The 21,340-nt window shown below is 44.0% G+C and overlaps 1 protein-coding gene across 1 annotated transcript; it reads left to right on the top strand.

Annotated features, from left to right (window-relative positions):
• Positions 1–2,057: 2,057 nt before the first annotated feature.
• cav1 (caveolin 1) lies at positions 2,058–20,549 on the top strand. The gene is made up of 3 exons (XM_033038325.1): positions 2,058–2,334; positions 4,414–4,578; positions 18,647–20,549. The coding sequence occupies exons 1-3, from the start codon at positions 2,305–2,307 to the stop codon at positions 18,986–18,988; spliced, it is 537 nt and encodes a 178-aa protein (XP_032894216.1). The 5' UTR covers positions 2,058–2,304; the 3' UTR covers positions 18,989–20,549.
• The last annotated feature ends 791 nt before the right edge of the window (positions 20,550–21,340 follow it).

Raw genomic sequence — 21,340 nt, 5'->3', positions numbered from 1 at the left:
CTGACATTAAAAATAGTCATGCTAATGGCATTGGTCACGGCACAAAGGGTACAGTCACTGCATAAACTAAGACTGGACAACATGACTTCCTCAACAGAAAATATTACGTTTCATATCTATGAGTTAGTAAGCAGAACAGACAGGGATCAGCAGGCCTCAATATACAATTTAGGTCATACCCAACAGATGACCGTCTGTGTATAGTAAGACATCTGTCGTTATACATGGAGAAAACGAAAGTCCTAAGAGGCAATGAGAAGGCACTTTTTGGTCAGCCACTAGCAACCACACAAAAGAGTGACGGTCCAGACCATCTCAAGATGGCTGAAACAGGTGCTAACACAGGCTGGGGTGGATATTAATATTTTAAATCTCATTCCACCAGGGCTGCAGCTACATCGGCAGCGATACAGTTGGATGTACCAATGGACCAAATCCTCAAGGCAGCAGGATGGTCTGGGGGGAAAAAAAACAAAAACATTCCAATTATTTTACAATAAACCAGTAATGAAACCTGGAACGTTTGCAGAAACAATTTTAAGTTCTGTAAATTAATTTAAACCCATAAAAAGGGGTTATAAATTTGTGTTAATAAATTTTATGATTTCAATGTCGAATTCATGTCCAAATTATGTTAACACAATTCCTCCTACAGTCATCAAGGCAGACGTGATGCATGGACTCGTTTCCACGGCATGAAATCACAGAGCTTTAAAATCTTCACGTAGTCACTCACGTGACTCCGAAGTAAAATAGTAAGATTAAGCGAGAACTTACCAGTTTGAAGTTTGATCTGTATTTTATGAGGAGTTACGATGAGGGATTACGTGCTATCCGCTCCCACCCTTGATCATATGCTTAACTGGTATCTCTTCTCTAATCTTACTATGTTTAGTCATTACAGTTATCTGTGATTTCACACCGCTGCTTTGAAGAATGATACGCATGCGTCCTGGCGGGGTTCTTCACGTAATCCCTCATCGTAACTCCTCATAAAATACAGATCAAACTTCAAACTGGTAAGTTCTCGTTTAATCTTACTATTAAACCACCTTGCCTCCAGTCACAGAGAACTCGGTGGTAATGGGCGGGTGTCTTATCCACGCTACTGGGGGAGGTTTTAACCCTATGAGCGGATCACTTTATTCCATAATGTCTATTCTGGTTTGGGGCATCACGCTTTTATCCCCCAAGCCGGTACAAAACCAAGGGGGCAGCAAAGATTCAGGTAAAGACCTTTTATTGACGGAGTCATTCATGCAACTGACAATCCCACGAGATGTATGGAGTTATACAGCACGGAAACAGGCCCTTCGGCCCAACTTGCCCATGCCCACATCCTTCACCACACAATCTCCACCTTAAAAATGTGAACAAACTTCCACTTCCAGATGTGGGGAGGAACTGCAGATGCTGGTTCTCACGTAGGATAGACACAAAATGCTGGAATAACTCAGCGGGACAGGCAGCATCTCTGGGGAGACGGAATGAAGAAGGGTCTCGATCCGAAACGTCACCCATTCCTTCTCTCCAGAGATGCTGCCTGTCCCGCTGAGTTACTCCAGCATGTTGTGTCTATATTCGACTTCCACTACCTAGCTGCAAATCTCCTTGACATGAAATATATTTCACCGTACAGGTGACAGTTCCCCTATCCACTCATACATTCGTCTCTATATCTGCTGAGTACCGCTCGCTGCTTTCCCGGAGTTACCTCAGCTCCGAAGCTAGACACAAAAAGCTGGAGTAACTCAGCGGGACAAGCATCTGAAGGAAGGGTCTCGACCCGAAGCGTCGCCCATTCCTTCTATCCAGAGATGCTGCCTGTCCCGCTGAGTTACTCCAGCTTTTCGTGTCTATCTTCGGTTTAAATCGGCATCTGCAGTTCTTTCTTCAGCTCCGTCAGACACGTTTCGCCTCTCGCACACTCTCTATCTGGCTGCCTGTTTAACCCCTGCAGGCTGCAGCTTCTCTCCGATGTGTCTCGCTTTATGCCATGGGTCGCTCTCACTGCCTCGCGTAGGTTGTACCTTCCCCTCACATCCTTGGCAGCAGACCCTGCCATTGGCCCGAACCAGCAGCTCTAAAGCGTCTATGATTCATTGGATATGAATGCGCGCTTCCCGTCGTAACTGGAAACTTCAAACCGTCTGCATGAAGACTGAAATCTCCAAACACAGCCCAGAGTCATTGGCTCCCCCCCACTAAACCCAGCGATCACAATCTCCTTCAGAATTACCTTCCTCCCACAGGCTCCCACTTTAACCCGCCAGTCTCTGGAATATCCAGCTGTTTGGAGAAGTTATGTCTGGTGAGAAGAGTGGAGACTTTGAGGTAAGAGAGAGGATGCATCCGCCTTCACTGCTAGAGATACCGGCCCGGTGCTAGCAGGTTTAACGTGTCGCTCCTAAAGCAATAGTCGCGGGTCAAGATTGCGGGAACGGTCCAGGCTTGGCTGGAGAACGGTGCGCATTTGGCAGGGGACGCGGGGTCTTTATCTGCGGCGGCCAATGCGAGCCGATCACCCGGCGATAGCGGGAACACAATGCGGGATAACTCAGCCAACTCCAACTCAGAGACGAAATGGCCTCTACCTAAAGGTTGCCATTTCAATGCATTCCCTAAATTCACAGAATGTGCCGTAAAGCTATCGCCTGAAAATGAAAGGCTTCTCTCCAGAGATGCTGCCCGACCCGCTGAGTTACTCCAGCATTTTGTGTTTATCTTCGGTGTAAAGCAGCATCTGCAGTTCCTTCCTACACAATGAAGGACTGAGGGCTGAAACTCTTCAAATATGCGATTCACGATTCTCCCGAGCGGTTCATGGGTGAACATCTGTAATGATGTTGGCTCCTTTTACTGATTGAATCCCAAACATATCTTTTTCTATATATCCTGCATTTATTTTGTTCGAAACTAGAGTTGCTGGGAGAAAGGAAACGTGGAGTGTGTGAGGATCCCGAGGCAGATGCTAGAAGATCTCACCGCAATAGATTGTTTGGGAGTGTACTGGACTGGTTCTGTACTCGTCCCAATATAACCATATAACCATATAACAATTACAGCACGGAAACAGGCCATCTCGGCCCTTCTAGTCCGTGCCGAACACTTACTCTCACCTAGTCCCATTACCCGCACTCAGACCATGTGTGGCGAGTCCAGAACCAGGGGCCACAGCCTTAGCATAAAGGAGAGGGCATTTAAGACTGAGGTGAGAACAAACTTTTTCACCCAGAGAGTTGTGAATTTGTGGATTCCCTGCCACAGAGGGCAGTGGAGGCCAAATCACTGGATGGATTTAAGAGAGAGTTAGATAGAGCTCTAGGGGCTAGTGGAATCAAGGGATATGGGGAGAAGGCAGGCACGGGTTATTGATTGGGGACGATCAGCCATGATCACAATGAATGTCGGTGCTGGTTCGAAGAGCCGAATGGCCTCCTCCTGCACCTATTTTCTATGTTTCTGTGAGCAACCAGGCTGCTGGAGTCTCCCAGTAGATCACACCACTGAATGGAGGTTTCACAGTATGTGGCCCGGAGCAGCGCAATGTATCCCGCGGTTCCACATTTCCCCTGAGATTGTTGGAAGCACTGTGCTGGTCTTTGCTGGGAGAGTTCCCAGCTGATGTTCACAGCGCTCGTTGGCTCTGGCGGGCGATTTCCCTGTGTTTGCTGGATCACTCGGGACCCTGCTGGGAGATTTCCCATCAGACGTTCAGCGTTTTCTGGATTAACTGAGGGCCCTGGTGGGAGGTCTCCCAGCAGAGTTCAGTGGGGTTGCTGGTTTCAATGAGGACTCTGGTGCGCGATTTACAAGCAGATGTTCATGGGGTTGTTGGTATCGTTGAGGACTCTGGTGGGACATTTCCCAGCAGATGTTGGAGCACTTGCTGGATTCACTGGAATCTCCCATCAGATGTCCACACGGTTGCTGGTTCACCGAGGACTCTGGTGGGACATTTCCCAGCAGATGTCCACACGGTTGCTGGATTCACCGACATCTCTGGTGGGACAATTCCCAGCAGATGTTGGAAAGTTTGCTGGATCAACGAGGACTCTGGTTGGAGACCTCCCAGTGAATTTTCAGTGTTTTCTGGATTCACTAAGGGGTCTGGTGGGGGATCTCCCATCAGGTGTCCACGCGGTTGCTGGATCAACCAGAACTCTGGTGGGACATTCCCCAGCAGATGTGGGAGCGCTTGCTGGAGGAGCTGAGTGATCCGTGCTGCCCCCTGGTGCCCGCTCGGCCACTGCCGCTGCCGCCGGGGTGTGGTTGGTGCTCTCCCAGTGTCTCCTTTAAATGCGTTCAGCCGTCCACAACTTCTCCTTCGGCATCCGACGGCGGCAGCCTTCAGCGCGTTGCACCGGCTCGGCTCGAAGCTCTCCTTAAAGCCATCCCTGTCACCTTCCGCAGGAACTTCTATACCCGTCGCTCATCCGAGACCACGGGAATATTTACAAACCCAAAAATAAAATGGAAGATGAGAAGATGAAAGAGGAATTTGTGCAAGATTGTCACACGAAGGAGATCGACCTGATAAACAGGGACCCGAAGCACCTGAACGAGTATGTGGTGAAGGTAAGGACCGGCTGTGACTGTTGGGGGAAAGTTGGGGGATTGTGCAGAAATAGAGCAGAATGCAAAACAACAACTTTCAGTGCAAGTCCACGGTGGATTGGTAAAAGTTGTAAAGTGTGTTGGTGTCAAATTCCCTGTCGCCCTGTCTCCCAGTGAAGGTGACAATCGGCAGCGACCCCTCCTCTCCCAGAGCCGTCACTGGGCGCTGAGGGGGGAAATAAACATGGAAATACTTCAGCAGCAGCAACAGTTCATCCGTGAAAGTCGGGCGATCCCAGCGCCGGCAAGAACTGGCACTTGGCAGCAGTTGTTGTAAAAACTCAAGCGCCCACCGCTCTGTTCTAAGGGGTCGTTGAGATGAGCATTTAGTGATTAGAAGGGGGTTACAAGCCGAACCCACTCCGCCCCCCCCCTGCCTCAAACCCTCCCCAGTTTAATCCCACACTTTGCCGAATGCAAGGCAATCCCCTCCCCCTGAACACTCCTCCCAGTACCACACCCGCCAAATTCACCAGGCGACCCCCGCCATGCTGCACTTGGTAGCCTGTCCACCCCCCGCCCCCACAACCCTCACTGCACGAAATATCTCCTCGAAATAACTCGTAAAACCCCGCCCTTATTCCACCCGAGTTGTGAATGCCCTTGCAACCTAGAGCCAACACTCCTTCCACTTGCTCACCCAGCACTGCATAAAATAATCTCCTGCACCGGACTCCCAGCCAATCCCACCCAGAATGTGTCCCCAAAGCTCTCGCCCAACTGCACCTGCCGCTCCATCTACCTGGCCCAAAGCAACCCGACCAGGCCCAGCACCACTCCAAGCAAATCACCCAAAACATGCCACCTCTTCCCTATTGTGCATGGGGTTCAGCCCACCCTGCCCAAAATACCCCACCCAAATCCACCTGACCAGCCCAGCACACATGCAATACCCGAGCACATCCAGTAAAATACCCCACCCTCTCCATCCGACTCAAGGTCAAAGATAGACACAAAATGTTGTAGTAACTCAGCAGGACAGGCAGCATTTCTGGAGAGAAGGAATGTGTGACATTTTCTCCAGAGATGCTGCCTGACCTGCTGAGTTACTCCAGCATTTTGTGCCTGTCTTTGGTCTAAGCCAGCATCTGCAGTTCCTTCCTACACTGCTCAACATCAAGTTTGGTCCACCCAGCCAAACCCTGTAATATTTCACCTACCATATGTTCATTCCATTCTGATCTTACCTCACTAAACAAGTAAACAAACCTGACTCCACCACACCCAGACTCTCACTCTATCCAAACAGCATCAAGCCCATTCTACCCAACACTTTCCACCAAATCATCCACGATCCACTAACCACAAGCCCACGCTACTAGCCTACGTCATGGGCACTCACCCAATACCACTCCTTGAAAATAACTCTGCCAATCCATCATACCCACAAATACAACATTTACAATTTTGATAGATTTTAGTATTGTTGCCTTAAAAGGATAATGAGATCTTGATAAAGTGTTAATCAAAATATATATATGAATATGTGCAAGACAAAGTCAACATCATAGAACTGCCACAACATTTGCTTTATTATATTTTATTGAAGGAGGAATTACAGAAGTACGCGTTCAGATTCTCTGCCATTTTAACTCTGAAAATTTTCCCACCCATCCCAAGAAAGGAAAAACATGCCTCTTCAGTTCTGAGGATAATGATTTAGTAATTAGACATTAGTAATTAACAAATCTTTTAAATTAACCATCACAGGAAAATACAAATTGATAACACAGCACAGTATGTTGCATAATAATTCATTGGAGCATTGGAATGCCAAATAGGAAGATTTTAATAGGTCCGCCAAGTACTACTTTATTTATAAAGATCACAATAAATGGTATTCAAAGGGGTCGATGCTTAATAAGCAAATGTGTCCTGCCTTGTATATGCGTTTTATTCTTCAACTACTTTTCTGTCAAAAGTATAACTTTCATTTATAAGTCCACTGATAACAACATTTCTATTTTTTATATACGAGTGAAATAATATTTAAGTTGCTAGCCATTTGGTTAGCAAATGTGAATAACACCAATCTCCTTGTTCTTAAATATCATGCCTGTAGAAATTTGAGCAGCAAAGATCACAATTTGAAAGTTGTCAAACCAGTTTTACTTTTAAGGAGAATGTCAAACCAGTTTTACTTTTAAGGAGAATGTCAAACCAGTTTTAGTTTTAAGGAGAATGTCAAATTAATATTTTTCAGGGCAGCACAGTGGCAGAGCAGTAGAGTTGCTGTCTTACTGTGCCAGAGAACTGGGGTTGATTCTGACTCCAGGTGCACATTCTCCCTGTTTTCTCTCCCGGTGCTCCGGTTTCTTCCCACATTTCAAAGCCATGCGGGTTTCGAGGGTAATTTGCTTTTGGAAATTGTCCCTCGTGCATAGGATAGAACTAGTATACATGGTGATTGTTGGTCGGCATGGACTGGGAGGGCCTGGTATCCACGCTGTACCTCTAAACTAAACTAGAAATTGTAGACAAATGTAGTTGTGAAATAGTTCCCTGAAGTAAAACTCAACTAAACTGAATGAAATAAATGAGTGGGGGCTTCCACACTGGATCTACTATTAATGGTATTGTAGTTGTGGTAATTGTTTTCTGAAATCACTAATAGCTAAATAACGCTTATACCAATGCTTTAGAGAAAACAGTTGAGCCTAATTTTTTTATTTTTTTTGCAAACCAAACACAACAATTAAACAGTGTGTTTTTTCATAATCTAATACAGAGTAATTGAGATCTTGGGATTTTCATTTTCTCTGGCTAGAATACTGCCAACTGGTGGCCAAAAAGAAAGATTCTCAATTTTCCTGATCTGTTCGACTCACTGGCTTGGGGTTTAATTTGAACTGAACTACCAATTGTTGAACAGTTTTGTACTCGGCAGCAACCACCACAAAAGAGAGCTCAGAAAGTCTATCTGAGCGATGAACCGAGAGAATGAATAGCTCTTTTGTTTCCTCCTCCACCCTGTGAATTACATGACATTTGAGCACATGGCTGGAATTGTGCCTCACGGAACCATGTTGAAGGGAAGTGATTTGATCTTTAACTGCCTGCAGACTTAACGCCAATTTTTTGTTACCCAGATCCTGTTTGGCGGCTGGTAAATCTGTTGGCAAGTTGCAGGAAGCTTTATTGCCTGGGGATAATCAACACTTAAACCAGGCACAAATCACACAATGCAGGAGAAAACAAACTCACTCACTAGTTCTCTTAATGAAACTCTATATAATTAATGTTTAGGGTTTACAGACATGCGACTAATTTACACTAGAGCTGCATTATACAAAAAGACAGCTCAGTGTTTTATACAACACGAACATGACGGTGAAACAAGGAACTGCAGATGCTGGTTCACATCTAAAGTGCTAGAATAACTCGATGGATCAGGCAGCATCTCTGGAGAAAAGGAATTGGTGACTTTTCAGGTCGAGACCCTTCTTTAGACCGTCTGAAGAAGGGTCTCGCCCCCAAAAGTCCGAGTCTGAAGAAGGACCTCGACCTGAAACGTCTTCTATTCCTTTTCTCTAGAGATGCTGTCTAACCTGTTGAGTTACTCCAGATTTTTGTATCTATCTTTGGTTTAAACCAGCATCTGCAGCTCCTTCCTACACATAAGTAGATGATGTTTTGGGTCAGGACCACACTTTACAGATTCCCTTCTGGCTTTTTGATGCATAATGAATGAGCACAAGTAGCTGTCATTAGGGTGGGTGGTGCAGGATGTGGGCGAGGGGAGTGGGAGAGAAACCATGTCTATATCCTGATTGTGCTTGATACAAACACATTTAGACAGAACGTCCACAATAAGAAGAACCAACATGAGTAAATTTCAAAGAAAATTGTGTCGGATAATGATACAATACGATAGAACTTTATTTATCCCAGGAGGGAAATGGATCTGCCAGCAGTCATAAAAACACAAAATACATGACATTAAAATGGGGACTGGAAAGGATTGGGGTTGTGCAAAGATTGGGGAGGGGGGGAGAGAGTCAGTCTCAGTCTACCCCACGACAGGAGGGGAAGGGGGAGGGTGAGTTGTACAGTTTATGATGGGGGGGGGTTGTACAGTAATGTAACCAAAAGCACAGTAATAGAAAATGAAAAGGGTTGTTACTTTGGATAAATCTACAAAGTGTCTGGTTTACTATGAAAGGCCTTGTACAATATCAGGAGAATGGAAGTAGGTTAAGCAACCAGCAGGCAGATGTCATGAAAATCAGTGAAGGGAAATGTATTTTAGAGGCATCAGTGGGATTAATATAACTTAAATGAAGCAGAGAACCAAAATCACATGAGATGCTGTGCTTCATAAACAAACCAAATATAAGTGGAGTAATCTACATTTGACATCTTTAGAATTTGTAAAACATTCAGTTACAATAAGTATATTTGGAATTGCAGATGATGGAATCTTGAGCAAATCACAAAGTACTGGAGTAACTCACCAGGTCAGCCAGCATTATGGAGGGAATGGAAAGCCTCCATTTTGGGCTGGGTCCCTTCCTGAGTCTGAAGAAGTGTCCCAACTCAAAACATTGCCTCTCCATTTCCCCACAGATGCTGCCTGTCCCACTGAGTCACTCCAGTACTTCGTTTTTTGCTCAGTTACAATGAATTACTTTTGAAGTGTATTTAATAAATAGAGCAAAAATACATTTTCCCACAAACAGTTTTGCAATGTAATAAATAAATAATGTAACGAAATGCAACTGGTTCCAATTGAACAGCCAGATGGACTGTTTACTGTTTTAAACATTGGTGTCCAAGAGGTTAGTCATCACCATTTATTGCTAATTCAGTTTCCAAATATAACTAATGTATTACTGATTATTCTGAAGAAGTCTGAAGAAAGGTCTGGACGCAAAATGCCACCCATTCCTTCTCTCCAGAGATGCTGCCTGTCCGGCTGTGTTACTCCAGCATTTTGTGTCTTATCTTTGCTGTAAACCAGCATCTGCAGTTCCTTCTTACACTATTACTGATTATTATTAAGTTCTTGATTATTAGTCAAATTTATCAGGCATTTCTCTAACCCCAGGATACAATTATTAGCAAAATGAAAAAACTATTAAATTGCCTGTTTTTCTATATTGGCTAAGTAATGACTGTTCAGTAAATTTCCTTGTACAATTGGCTCCAATTCAAATGATTCTGAATTCAATTCCAATTTCAGTCATTTCAATTTACTATCAATGCTGAGAATTCAAAGCACAGCTAACTTTGAAACTGCATTGGAATCTAGCGTTTTTCCATAGAAACTGCTCACTGGCCACAGATATTATCATAAGGCAATTGTATGTCTAAATACTCTAAACATTGATTATATATGGGTTTCATCAAGAGAACTTGAGAGTTTATGTTCCCTGCATTGTGTGAACTTGAGACCACCACTAAAAACAATGAAGCAAGGGATGAGAATGTCTCTAGAATGTGTGGGTGAAACACAGATTTCCCAACTGTAGACATGTTACCATGAGGCCTTGATCCAATAGAATTAAATCCAAGCCAGTTGGAAACCAGGCTCTGCATCCAATATTGCAGCATTTCAATAGACGGGGAAAAGCATAACTGGTTTAACATTGAATTATCCAGTTTGTGTAACTAACCAGAAACACCCGCTCACTTTGACCCATTCCCTCTTCTGTGCCCCACCTGGATCCTCACCTGTCACTTAGAAATATAAAAAAACTGCAGATGCTGGTTTACAAAGAAAAGATCCAATGTGCTGGAGTAACTCAGCAAAATGTCATCTATCCATGTTTCCCCAGAGTCACTGCCTGATCCACTGAGTTACTCCAGCACTTGTTGTCTTTTTTTTGCAATCCAACACCTGCAGTTTCTTGTTTCTACATGTTTCTGCTCTATTGTGAAATCTATTCAAGGTATGCCAACTTTGAAGAAGTTCTGAAAAGGGGTCACAAACCAAAGCATCATCTATCCATGTTCCCTAGAGATGCTGCTTGACCTGCTGAGTTACCCCAGCCCCTTTGTGTTTTTTTTATTCCAATGCTCTGGTGCCCACTTTCCCACCTTGCACCCTCAATAAAATTCACTCCTCATCCAGAAATATTGCATAAAGCTCACAAATAAATACATAATCAGAATTTGTATGAGCTAAGCACCAAAGGTTAAATATGCTACCCTCTGCCAAGAATTAATGAAATCTCATGTCCAAGGTGTAAAGGTGAAGGGCCAGGTAAATAGTGAATGTCAGGTAGGGATGGAACAAGAGGTCAGATCCATTTGCATCTGACCTCCAGTGTCTTCCATCGCAAGTGTTCAATGAAACAGTTGCCTTGTCTATTCCTGGCCTCGCCAATGTAAAGGAGGCCACATCAGTAGCCCTGGATGCAATTGTTGAGGTTGGAGGAGGTGCATGTGAACCCCTCTCTCACTTGGGGGTACTACAGGGATCCCTGGACGGAAGTGAGAGGAGTTGTCTGGACCTTCCAGATGAGTCAGAGGTTCATGTACAATTCCAACCTCGATTCATGCATTTGGTGCTGCTGATGTTCAGTCTGCCCAAGCCTGCTGGAGCTCGTGGTTGTAGAGTCTTGCTCCACCCACACCTATCTCCCCCCCCCCCTCCCCCATGCCCAACCCCCCGACACTCCATCAGAAGGAGGGTCACGCCCTGAAACTTTGTTTGTCCTTTCCCTCCACAGATGCTGCCAGACCCGCTGAATTACTCCAGCTAAGATAAACATAAAAAGCTGGAGTAACTCAGCGGGTCAGGCAGCATCTCTGGAGAGAAGGAATGGGTGACGTTTCGGGTCGAGACCCTTCTTCAGATCTCTTATGTCAGGTCTGAAGAAGGGTCTCGACCTGAAATGTTACCCATTCCTTCCCTCCACAGATGCTGCCTGTCCCGCTGAGTTAATCCAGCATTTTGTGTCTATCTTCGGTGTAAACCAGCATCTGCAGTTACTTCCCACACATTTCAATTACCCCAGCACTTTGTTTCTGCTCACCATTCCAGTATCTGTAGTTTCTCATGTCCCTAAAGTCAAATCAGAGTTATTTTATCTCCTGGCATCCTGAAGACATTAACAACTTTAGAGAACTCTAGAATGGAGTAAATAGTTAGGGTTAATTAAAAACCAAATTAGAAGCTACTCGCTGTAGTTGATGATTCCTTTGAATGTTCTGGCGGCCGTTTCTCCCGCTGTAAGTTGCTAAGTTGTTCAGTGAAAAATGTTAGAGGCGGAAACACAACCATTTGACGATCGTCATGCCAACTAGCCGACAAAGCTGATGTCGGTCAGCATGAAATGGCTGTAACTTAGCAACTTACAAATTGCATATCCTCACCAAAGTGGGAGCCAGCATCAATATAAGTGGATTTCAAATGCCAACACTCATGTCCTGGTCAAAAATAGATGTGCCATAGAGTGCTTGTGTAGAAAACGCTGGTTTAAACCAAAGATAGACACAAAAAGCTGGAGTAACTCAGCGAGTCAGGCAGCACCTCTGGCGAGAAGGAATGGGTGACGTTTCGGGTCGAGACCCTTCTTCAGACTGAGTAGCGTGGGTGGTCAGGGAGTGTTTTATTTTCATTTATGATTCTACTTCAGTGGCGTCTGGAATATCATGAACAAACTGAAATCTTTCTTGAGTTCCCACATTATATTAATGTTTGGATGACTGAGCCTGTATTCACTGGAGTTTACAAGAACGAGGCGTAAACCCATAGAAATGTACAAAGTCTGACAGGATTCAGAATTTTTTCAGCCACAGATTTGTGAATCTGAAATTCTCTGCCACAAAAGGCAGTGGAGGCCAATTCATTGGATGTTTTCAAGAGAGAGTTAGATTTAGCTCTTAAGGCTAAAGGAATCAAGGGATATTGGGGAAAAGCAAGAACGGGGTACAGATTTTGGATGATCAGCCATGAGCATATTGAATGACAGTGCTGGCTCGAAGGGCCAATTGGCCTACTACTGTGCCTATTTTCTATGATTCAACAGGCTGGATGTGGGGGGGGGGATGTTTCCCCTGGCTAAAGAACACCCAGAACCAAGGGTGACATTCTCAGGATAAACATAAAGATATTTGGTGTAGGAAGGAACTGCAGATGTTGGTTTAAACCGATATTTGGGCAGAGGTGAGGAAAAATGTCTTCACTCCGAAGCTGGTGAATTTGTGGAATTCTCCACCACAGATACTTGTAAAATTAGGCAAAATTAGTATATTACTAAAGAAGGAGATAGATAGATTTCTAAAAAAACATTGCGTGGCTTAGCGAGAGAGCAAGAATATGATGTTGTTAATAACATGTGGTAGGGAATCAACAATGAGCATTTTCAATGGTGGGGAAGGATTGAAGAGGCAAAGGGCCAACTCCTGTTTCCACTTTATATATTCTACATTTCATAGAGTTTCACTGTTTATATTAGTAACCCATGGAGAATATGTGTAAAACTTTTGGAAGTTACCATATATAGAAAAATGTCCCTATTGACTATTTACTGGAAAATAACAGACAGTGTATATGTAAGAAGGCACTGCAGATGCTGGTTTCAGCCAAAGAGGTTAAGTAGGCTGGGTCTCCATTCCTTGGAGTGCAGGAGGATGAGTGGAGATCTTATCGAGGTGAACAAAATCATGAGAGGAATAGATCGCGAAGATGCACAGTCTATTGCCCAGAGTAGGGGAATCGAGGACCAGAGGACATAGGTTCAAGGTGAAGGGGAAAAGATTTAATAGGAATCCGAGGGGTAACTTTTTCACACAAAGGGCGGTGGGTGTATGGAACAAGCTGCCAGAGGAGGTAGTTGAGGCTGGGACTATCCTATCGTTTAAGAAACAGTTGGACATTTACAGGTTTGGAGGGATATGGGCCAAGCGCAGGCAGGTGGAACTAGTGTAGCTGGGACATGTTGGCCGGTGTGGGCAAGTTTCCACACTGTATCACTCTATGACTCCATAGGCACTAAAATTTAGAGTAACTCAGCGGGTTAGACAGCATCTCTGGAGAAAAGGAAGCTTTGGATTGAGTCCCTTCTTCAGACTGATTCAGGGAAAAGGGAAACGAGAGCTATAGACGGTGATATAGAGAGAAGGTAGACACAAAATGCTGCAGGAACTCAGCGAGACAGGCAGCATCTCTGGAGAGAAGGAATGATGTAGAGAGATATATAGAGATATATGTCTTTGATAGAATTTTCAAATCTTAATGCAGAGGTCCCAAGTGTTCCTTTTTAATGAAAAAATAATAATTTCATTTGTCCAGTGGATTCACATTCTCTGGGATGTATCTGTGGCATTTGACCTCCGATACCATGAGCATTGTTGGGACATTTCAGGGAGATGCATTAATGCCCTGCGTAAACCATAACATCTCTCCCATGCCTCTGTATTAGCACTTCACTAACACTATCACTACATCTTGGTCTCGGCCTAGCATTGCACAATATCATTCACCTCAAAATGGAAAAGTGAAAACTAGCAATGACTAATAACGTTAACGCAAACTTTTCTGCTCATAGTATAAACTACTAAATCTGACGATTTAATGCTGGTAGGTTAATTTTTCATATTGAACCTTAATATTTCAAGTACAGGGATGTCACAAGATTTGAGTGAAAAGATTATCTAAGTAGCAAGATATGTATGTGTCATCGCACACAAACTATTCTAGGATAATTTGTCCAAATTGCTCTGAGAACTCTGTGTTGGTAATTAAATGCACAGAGAGATGTCGTCAGACTGGTTAGAACTGATAACTGATGTTTAAATGAAACTGATGTTTTCTCTTCTCATCATATAATGCTGGATGCATTAGGTGATAAAATACAGAAAAGCAGAGCATATCCAACTGTTACATATAAGGTGCACAGATTTTACATAGGCATCTGACCACAATAATGGGTAAAAACCTTTCAAGTTAGTCTTCAGTTTGTCAACTGTCTTTTCGCATTTGGCATTGGAAAGGTCTTAGAAATGCAAGGCGCAAGCGGTCCAAGGTGAGCTGGCTAATGTGGCTTGGTGGTGGGAGGCAGAGGTAGTGGAAGGAAAGATGCATTTTCCATTGAAAGTCCATGACCAGTGGTGTACAGCAGGTATAGGTGATGGGAACGTTGATGTTTTTCTGATTCCTGGGATGTCAGGACTTTCATATGAAGAAAGACTGGATAGACTTGGCTTGTACTCGCTAGAATTTAGAAGATTGAGGGGGGATCTTATAGAAACTTACAAAATTCTTAAGGGGTTGGACAGGCTAGATGCAGGAAGATTGTTCCCGATGTTGGAGAAGTCCAGAACAAGGGGTCACAGTTTAAGGATAAGGGGGAAATCTTTTAGGACCGAGATGAGAAAAACATTTTTCACACAGAGTGTGGTGAATCTCTGGAATTCTCTGCCACAGAAGGTAGTTGAGGCCAGTTCATTGGCTATATTTAAGAGGGAGTTAGATGTGGCCCTTGTGGCTAAAGGGATCAGGGGGTATGGAGAGAAGGCAAGTACAGGATACTGAGTTGGATGATCAGCCATGATCATATTGAATGGCGGTGCAGGCTCGAAGAGCCGAATGGCCGACTCCTGCACCTATTTTCTATGTTTTAATGTTTCTATGTTTTGATAACTATGAACAACTAGGATGCGAATGTGGGAAGTATAATTAACTAGTTGGCGAAAGACACTAACATTGGTGGTGATGTGGATAGCCAAGATATAGATTGGCTGGAAGGATGGGCAGAGCCTTGTCAGATGGACTTTGATACTGACAAATGCGAGGTGATATATTTTGGGAAGTCAAACAGTAAGAGGCCACATGCAGATAGAACCCTTAGGAATGTTGATGAACAGAGGGAATTTTATGGTTTCTTCAAGTGGCAACAGAGATAGGTTGGGTGGTGAAGAAAGCACATGCTTGCCTTCATATGTCGGGGCAGAGAATACAAAAGTTGGGATGTCATGTGACAACTTTACTAAACACTGGTTAGACTGCACTTGTCTTAAGGTCATAAGTGATAGGAGCAGAATAAGTCCATTCGGCCCATCAACTCTACTCTGTCATTCAATCATGGCTGATCTATCTCTCCCTCCTAACCCCATTCTTCTGCTTTCTCCCCGTAACCCCCGACACCCATACTAATCAAGAATCTATCCCCACCGTAAAAATATCCATTGACTGAGCCTCCAAAGCCTTTCGTGGCAAAGAATTCCACAGATTCACCACCCTCTGACTAAAGAAATTCCCCCTCACTCCTTAAAGGATCGTCCTTTAATTCGGAGGCTATGACCTCTAGTCCTAGACTCTCCCACTAGTGTAAACATCCTCTCCACATCAACTCTATCCAAGCCTTTCACTATTCGGTAAGTTTCAATGAGGTCCCCCTCATCCTTCTAAACTCCAGCGAGTACAGGCCCAGTGCCGTCGAACGCTCATCCTATGTTAACCCACTAATTTGTGGGATAATTCTTGTAAACCTCCTCTGGACCCTCTCCAGAGCCAGCACATCCTTCCCCACGAATGGAGTAGTATATGGAGTCATATATGTAGTAACGTATGCAACTAGACTCATCACATTATGTGAAGGATGCAGCTGTGCTGGAGGGAGTGCAGAGGAGATTCACCATTATATTTCCCGGGTTAAAGAATTTTAGTTATGGGGAGAGAGCGGAGAGGCTGAGTTTGTTTTCTCTGGAGTGAAAGAGGCTTAAGGGCCTGTCCCACGTGGGAATTTTTTCGGCGACTGTCGGCATCATTAACTGACGTATCGTGTCACTGAAAAATACGTGGCATGACGACGCATGACGCGGCGTGATGATGTATGACGTGCGGTGTTTTTTCGAGTGTCGCACCCACTTTTTTGTCGCCGCTGGATTTTTAAATGTTCAAAATCTTGTTAAATGTTCAAACACTGATATGACACTGGCGAAATCGCCAAGTGGGACAGGCCCGTTCGAGGTACATGCAACTAACTACCAGAGGAATGGATAAGGTAGATAGTCAATCTTGCTCCATGTCGGGGTAGCAAAGACAGGAGAGCATAAGTTTAAAATGAGAGTAAGTAGTTTAAAAATGGATTTGAAGGGATATTTTTTACACAGTGATTGTTATCTGGAATTCGCTGTCAGAGGAGATGGTGGAGTCAAATACAATTACTTCATTACGAGACATTTAGGCGGACATTTAAATAGACAAGGCAGAGAAACAGATGGGCCTACAGTGGGAAAATAGGATTAGTTGCGTGGGCAAAAAGGTCAGTGTGGAGCATAGTGGGCCCAGGGGCCTTTTTATATGCAGTATCACTCTGACATGCACATTTATTCTGAATATTAGTTAGATTAATGAATATGAAGATACATAAATCTTTGTACCTCCAGCTGGGGTTGCGAGTTGCTGTTTTGTGTCAGTTTATAAGCGTGACAGTTGATTACATACTGTAATAATACTACATACCAGTGCTATTAGCTCTCGATCAAGGGCTTGAGCATTAGCATGAAAAAATCTGAATGTTTCTGCCACCCATGTGCAAAATTAATTAGCTACAGGATCCCAAAATACATTTGTCAACGCCCTCAACTTGTGAAATGTATCTGCTGCATTTGACCACAGAACTGTCACTGCACCTCAGATAAGAGGAGTATTTTATTTGTAACATGGATAAACACATCCATGGCTTCCATACTTTAAGATGCATCACAAAATCTCAACCAGTTTCTCGGCCCTGTTTTGACTAGGAAGCTGGAGGGGTATCTTGAGGAAAAGATGAAAGATTTTTTGTCTTTACTGCCACAAAGATGCTTAGTACATACAATGAGCACACCCTGTTTTTGATAGTGTAAAGCCAGGGCTAAAACTGCAACCAAAGGAAATATATATATTAGAAGGATGAGGGGAGATCTTATAGAAACATATAAAATTATATAAAGGACTGGTCAAGCTAGAGGCAGGAAAAAGTTTCCCAATGTTGGGCGAGTCCAGAACCAAGGGCCACAGTCTTAGAATAAAGGGGGGGTCATTTAAGACTGAGGTGAGAAAAAACTTTTTCACCCAGAGAGTTGTGAATGTATGGAATTCCCTGCCACAGAGGGCAGTGGAGGCCAAATCACTGGATGGATTTAAGAGAGAGTTAGATAGAGCTCTAGGAGTTAGAGTCAAGGGATATGGGGAGAAGGCAGGCACGGGTTATTGATAAGGGACGATCAGCCATGATCACAATGAATGGTGGTGCTGGCTCGAAGGGCCAAATGGCCTCCTCCTGCACCTATTTTCTATGTTTCTATATACATATACATAGGAAACATATATACCGCAGTTTGAAATGGCAGAACAGAAACTTGGACATTAAAAGTTAAAGAAATTAAGAAACTTAGAAATGTCCACTAAACGATTGATCAATAGAGGAAGCCAGAGAACAAGACTGCAGGGTAGATTACGAGGTTCGAGAGTGTGGTTATGTTGCTGAGTGAAGAGGTGAAACATTGGTGCCATATTCCACCTGCAAATCAGATCTGCGAAGTTAGTGAATGCAACATATTTATTGGATAGTGGGTCAATAGTCACGGATGCAACCGCACAGTGAAATTATTTTTGCATATATTACACAAGCGGGCGCTGCCATTATTGGCGCCATCATTCAACGTCCAAAGTCCGTTCGGCCCGCACGCTCGATGTACTAGAGCGGTTCCTGCGAAGCAACGTCCATCTTCTCTCCTCGCCCGGCCATCTTTGTGTCCCGGAGGCGCCTCCTGCAGCCGGCCTTTAAGGTGCTGGAGGCATCACCCCGGTTCACCCTTGCTCTCGCGTCCGATGTCTCCAGCGGCCTCCCGGTTCCCCCGTCCGACGAGCCATCGTGCGGGTTACCGGCCCCGCCAACCGACCAGTCATAGATCGGGTTCCCGATCCCGCTGACCGACGGCAGTGATGATTCATCCAGCCAATGCTTTTGGCAGGTTAAATAGCGCAGTCTCGTGTCTGCCCGAAACATTTAGAGTTTTAAGTTGTGTAAAATGAATGAATAGAATTTATAGCGGAAGTAATCAGACTGCTTGTGTATTTCTCTTGCCACAGATGGATTTTGAAGATGTGATTGCTGAACCAGAGGGAACTCACAGCTTCGATGGCATTTGGAAGGCCAGCTTTACTGTCTTCACTGTGACCAAATACTGGTGCTACCGCCTGCTCTCCGGGATCTTCGGGATACCTTTAGCAATTATTTGGGGAATTTACTTTGCCATCTTATCTTTCTTCCACATCTGGGCAGTGATGCCGTGCATTAAGAGCTATATGATCGAGATCCAGTGTGTCAGCAGAGTATATTCCATCTGCATTCACACCTTCTGTGACCCTTTCTATGAATCCTTGGGTAAAATGTTCAGCAGCGTTCGAGTGTCAATGCTGAAAGAAGTGTAAACAGAAACGTGGTGAAAGTTTTTGATTAAGTTGTCACGTTGCTTCCTACCAAATGGAAGCTCAGTTTCTTCATCACAGAAACATGTTGGTGCCTTTTCTAATAGCACTGATATAGGAACAAAATGGTTGCATGCTCTTTCATTACTTATCCCTGGCATGTTCTGTTATCCTTTTATGGTACTCTGCATTTCAACACTGATCTTTGCTTTTAACAGCTACATTCCTTTACTGTTATACACCACATGACAAATTTTGTAAACAAAATGAGTCATAGCCTTTGTTTAGCAATTGAGGCTGCCCGCTACTTGATTCTATTGTTTCCCAAGCCAGAGGCCGTTTCACAGTACTGTACTTAACCAGAATGGAAAAGAGAAAGGATTAAACTCCGAGCATAGGATTGTAATACTATTTAAAAAGTTGAGGTTTGCTGCAAAATGTGGATTATTTTGCAGTGAAGTTATAATGATGCCATTTTTGAAAATATTATGCAAAAATATATTTCTTTGTTGAGATTATCAGGATTTTTGAAAATGTTAAATAGAATTTACACATCTGGAATGTCAGCCTGTTAGAGCCGTGACTGACACCACCCAGATTCTTGTTACATAGTTCATCATTATTGGAAACTAAATAGCTGTATGTGAGTTATATTGTGCCTTGATGCCAAGAGGGTCGACTCCTTGCCTCTGCCATTCTGAAATATGCAATGTTCTCTATGACTTCTCTTCTTTGGTAATCATTTTAACTTTTTCTTAACCTTGTGCATGTCTGACATTAAACTCTAACGTGCGCTAGCGGCCAGACCATCAGGGGGACAATGGTTAAACAATGTTCTTAACGCTTGCAACTTTGAGAAACGGTGTGAAATGAAAGTACTCACTGCACTGTAAGATAACCATGTTAAATTGCTGAATGTAACTCAGATTTTCCACATTTAAAATTGCAACGTATCAACGAGCTTTATCGAAATATGCAACCCAAATGCAGTTAATCTCCGGGATTTTCCTGCTTAGCCAATTGCAGCAGAAGTCGGGCGCAGACCGCAACGCTGAAGCACACTGATGGCCAGAGGCACCCGTGGTCAGTGGGTCTTGTACTCCTCCATCCTCCATCATCTTCAAGCCTCAAAACACACCCGGAGCCTCAATCTTCTTTCCTGCCAAGTTCTATTGCCACTTTAAACATGTGTAACAGAAGGAGTTGCTCTTACTGCTGTTTTAAAGAATCTCTGATGGAATATTATTTTTGAGGGTTGTGTATATAGTTCGAATATAGATTAGTCACCTACAAAACAAACAGATATGAAACAGATTTTTAGATTTTTGCAGAAGCTATTTTATACAGATGCATTCATATTACTTATTAACCATAAAATATATAAAATTGAGCTTTTATTTTTTACTACCACTTTTAATTGTATTGCAAATTATTTGAACCATGATTGATTTCTTCCAAGTGATGTTAAAGCTTGCTATTGCAGAAGATGTTCAGGCATTTAAATATGTTAGCATGTAAGAGCTGAAACTATTTGAAATAAATAAAGAACCAAATGTTTACACAACTTGGTTTGAGTTATATTCCTTCATATAATTGTCATCTTAATAATAATACCTGTTCTAGTATAATGAGAACCAGTTTCATTTGGATGTAAACAAATCCATAAAGCCCCTGTCCCACTTTCCCGAGTTACTCACAAATTCTCCCGAGTTTTCCCCTTGATTCAAACTTGGAGATGCCAGTCGTAGGTACTCGAGGCCATTTTATTTTACTCGTGGACATTTGTCAACATGCTGAAAAAACGTCCCGACTTACCTGATGCCCTGAGTTCCTAGGGCTGGCATTACGAGCCGCTACGAGATATCTACGGCCTCCTACGGACATTCCCCGAGTTTGAATCAAGGGGAAAACTCGGGAGAACTTGTGAGTAACTCGGGATAGCGGGACAGGGGTGTAACTCTGCAGAGATCATTTCAGCCTAAAGGGCCGGTCCCACCAGCATGCGATTGCATGCATCTAGCGCGACCAAACGTGATCGCTTGATGCGTACGGCCGCGCGGGGCCGGTCCCAATTCCAACTGCGGAGACGTATGGAGTTGTGCGGGGCTGGTCCCGACATCATACTCACCAATCAGCTGGGCAGGAGACGGGCCGACTGAATTTGGACGTCGCACGGTGTCGGGCGGTGACGTCATCAGGCAACGGCATGCCGGGTGGTGACGTCATCGTGCAACGCCACACGCTAGGCGTACGGCGTCAAGATGCTGCGTACGCCCGTCGAGGTGCTGCGTACGCCCTCAATGCGCCTGCGGGCCGACAGGCAGTTGTCACGCGGGATTTTCGGACAATGCAAGA

The sequence above is a fragment of the Amblyraja radiata genome, chromosome 19 (assembly GCF_010909765.2).
Source record: "Amblyraja radiata isolate CabotCenter1 chromosome 19, sAmbRad1.1.pri, whole genome shotgun sequence".
NCBI classification, from domain to species: Eukaryota; Metazoa; Chordata; class Chondrichthyes; order Rajiformes; family Rajidae; genus Amblyraja; species Amblyraja radiata.
The sequence above is the reverse complement of the archived record's forward strand: the minus strand, read 5'-3'. Positions and strand labels throughout refer to the sequence as shown.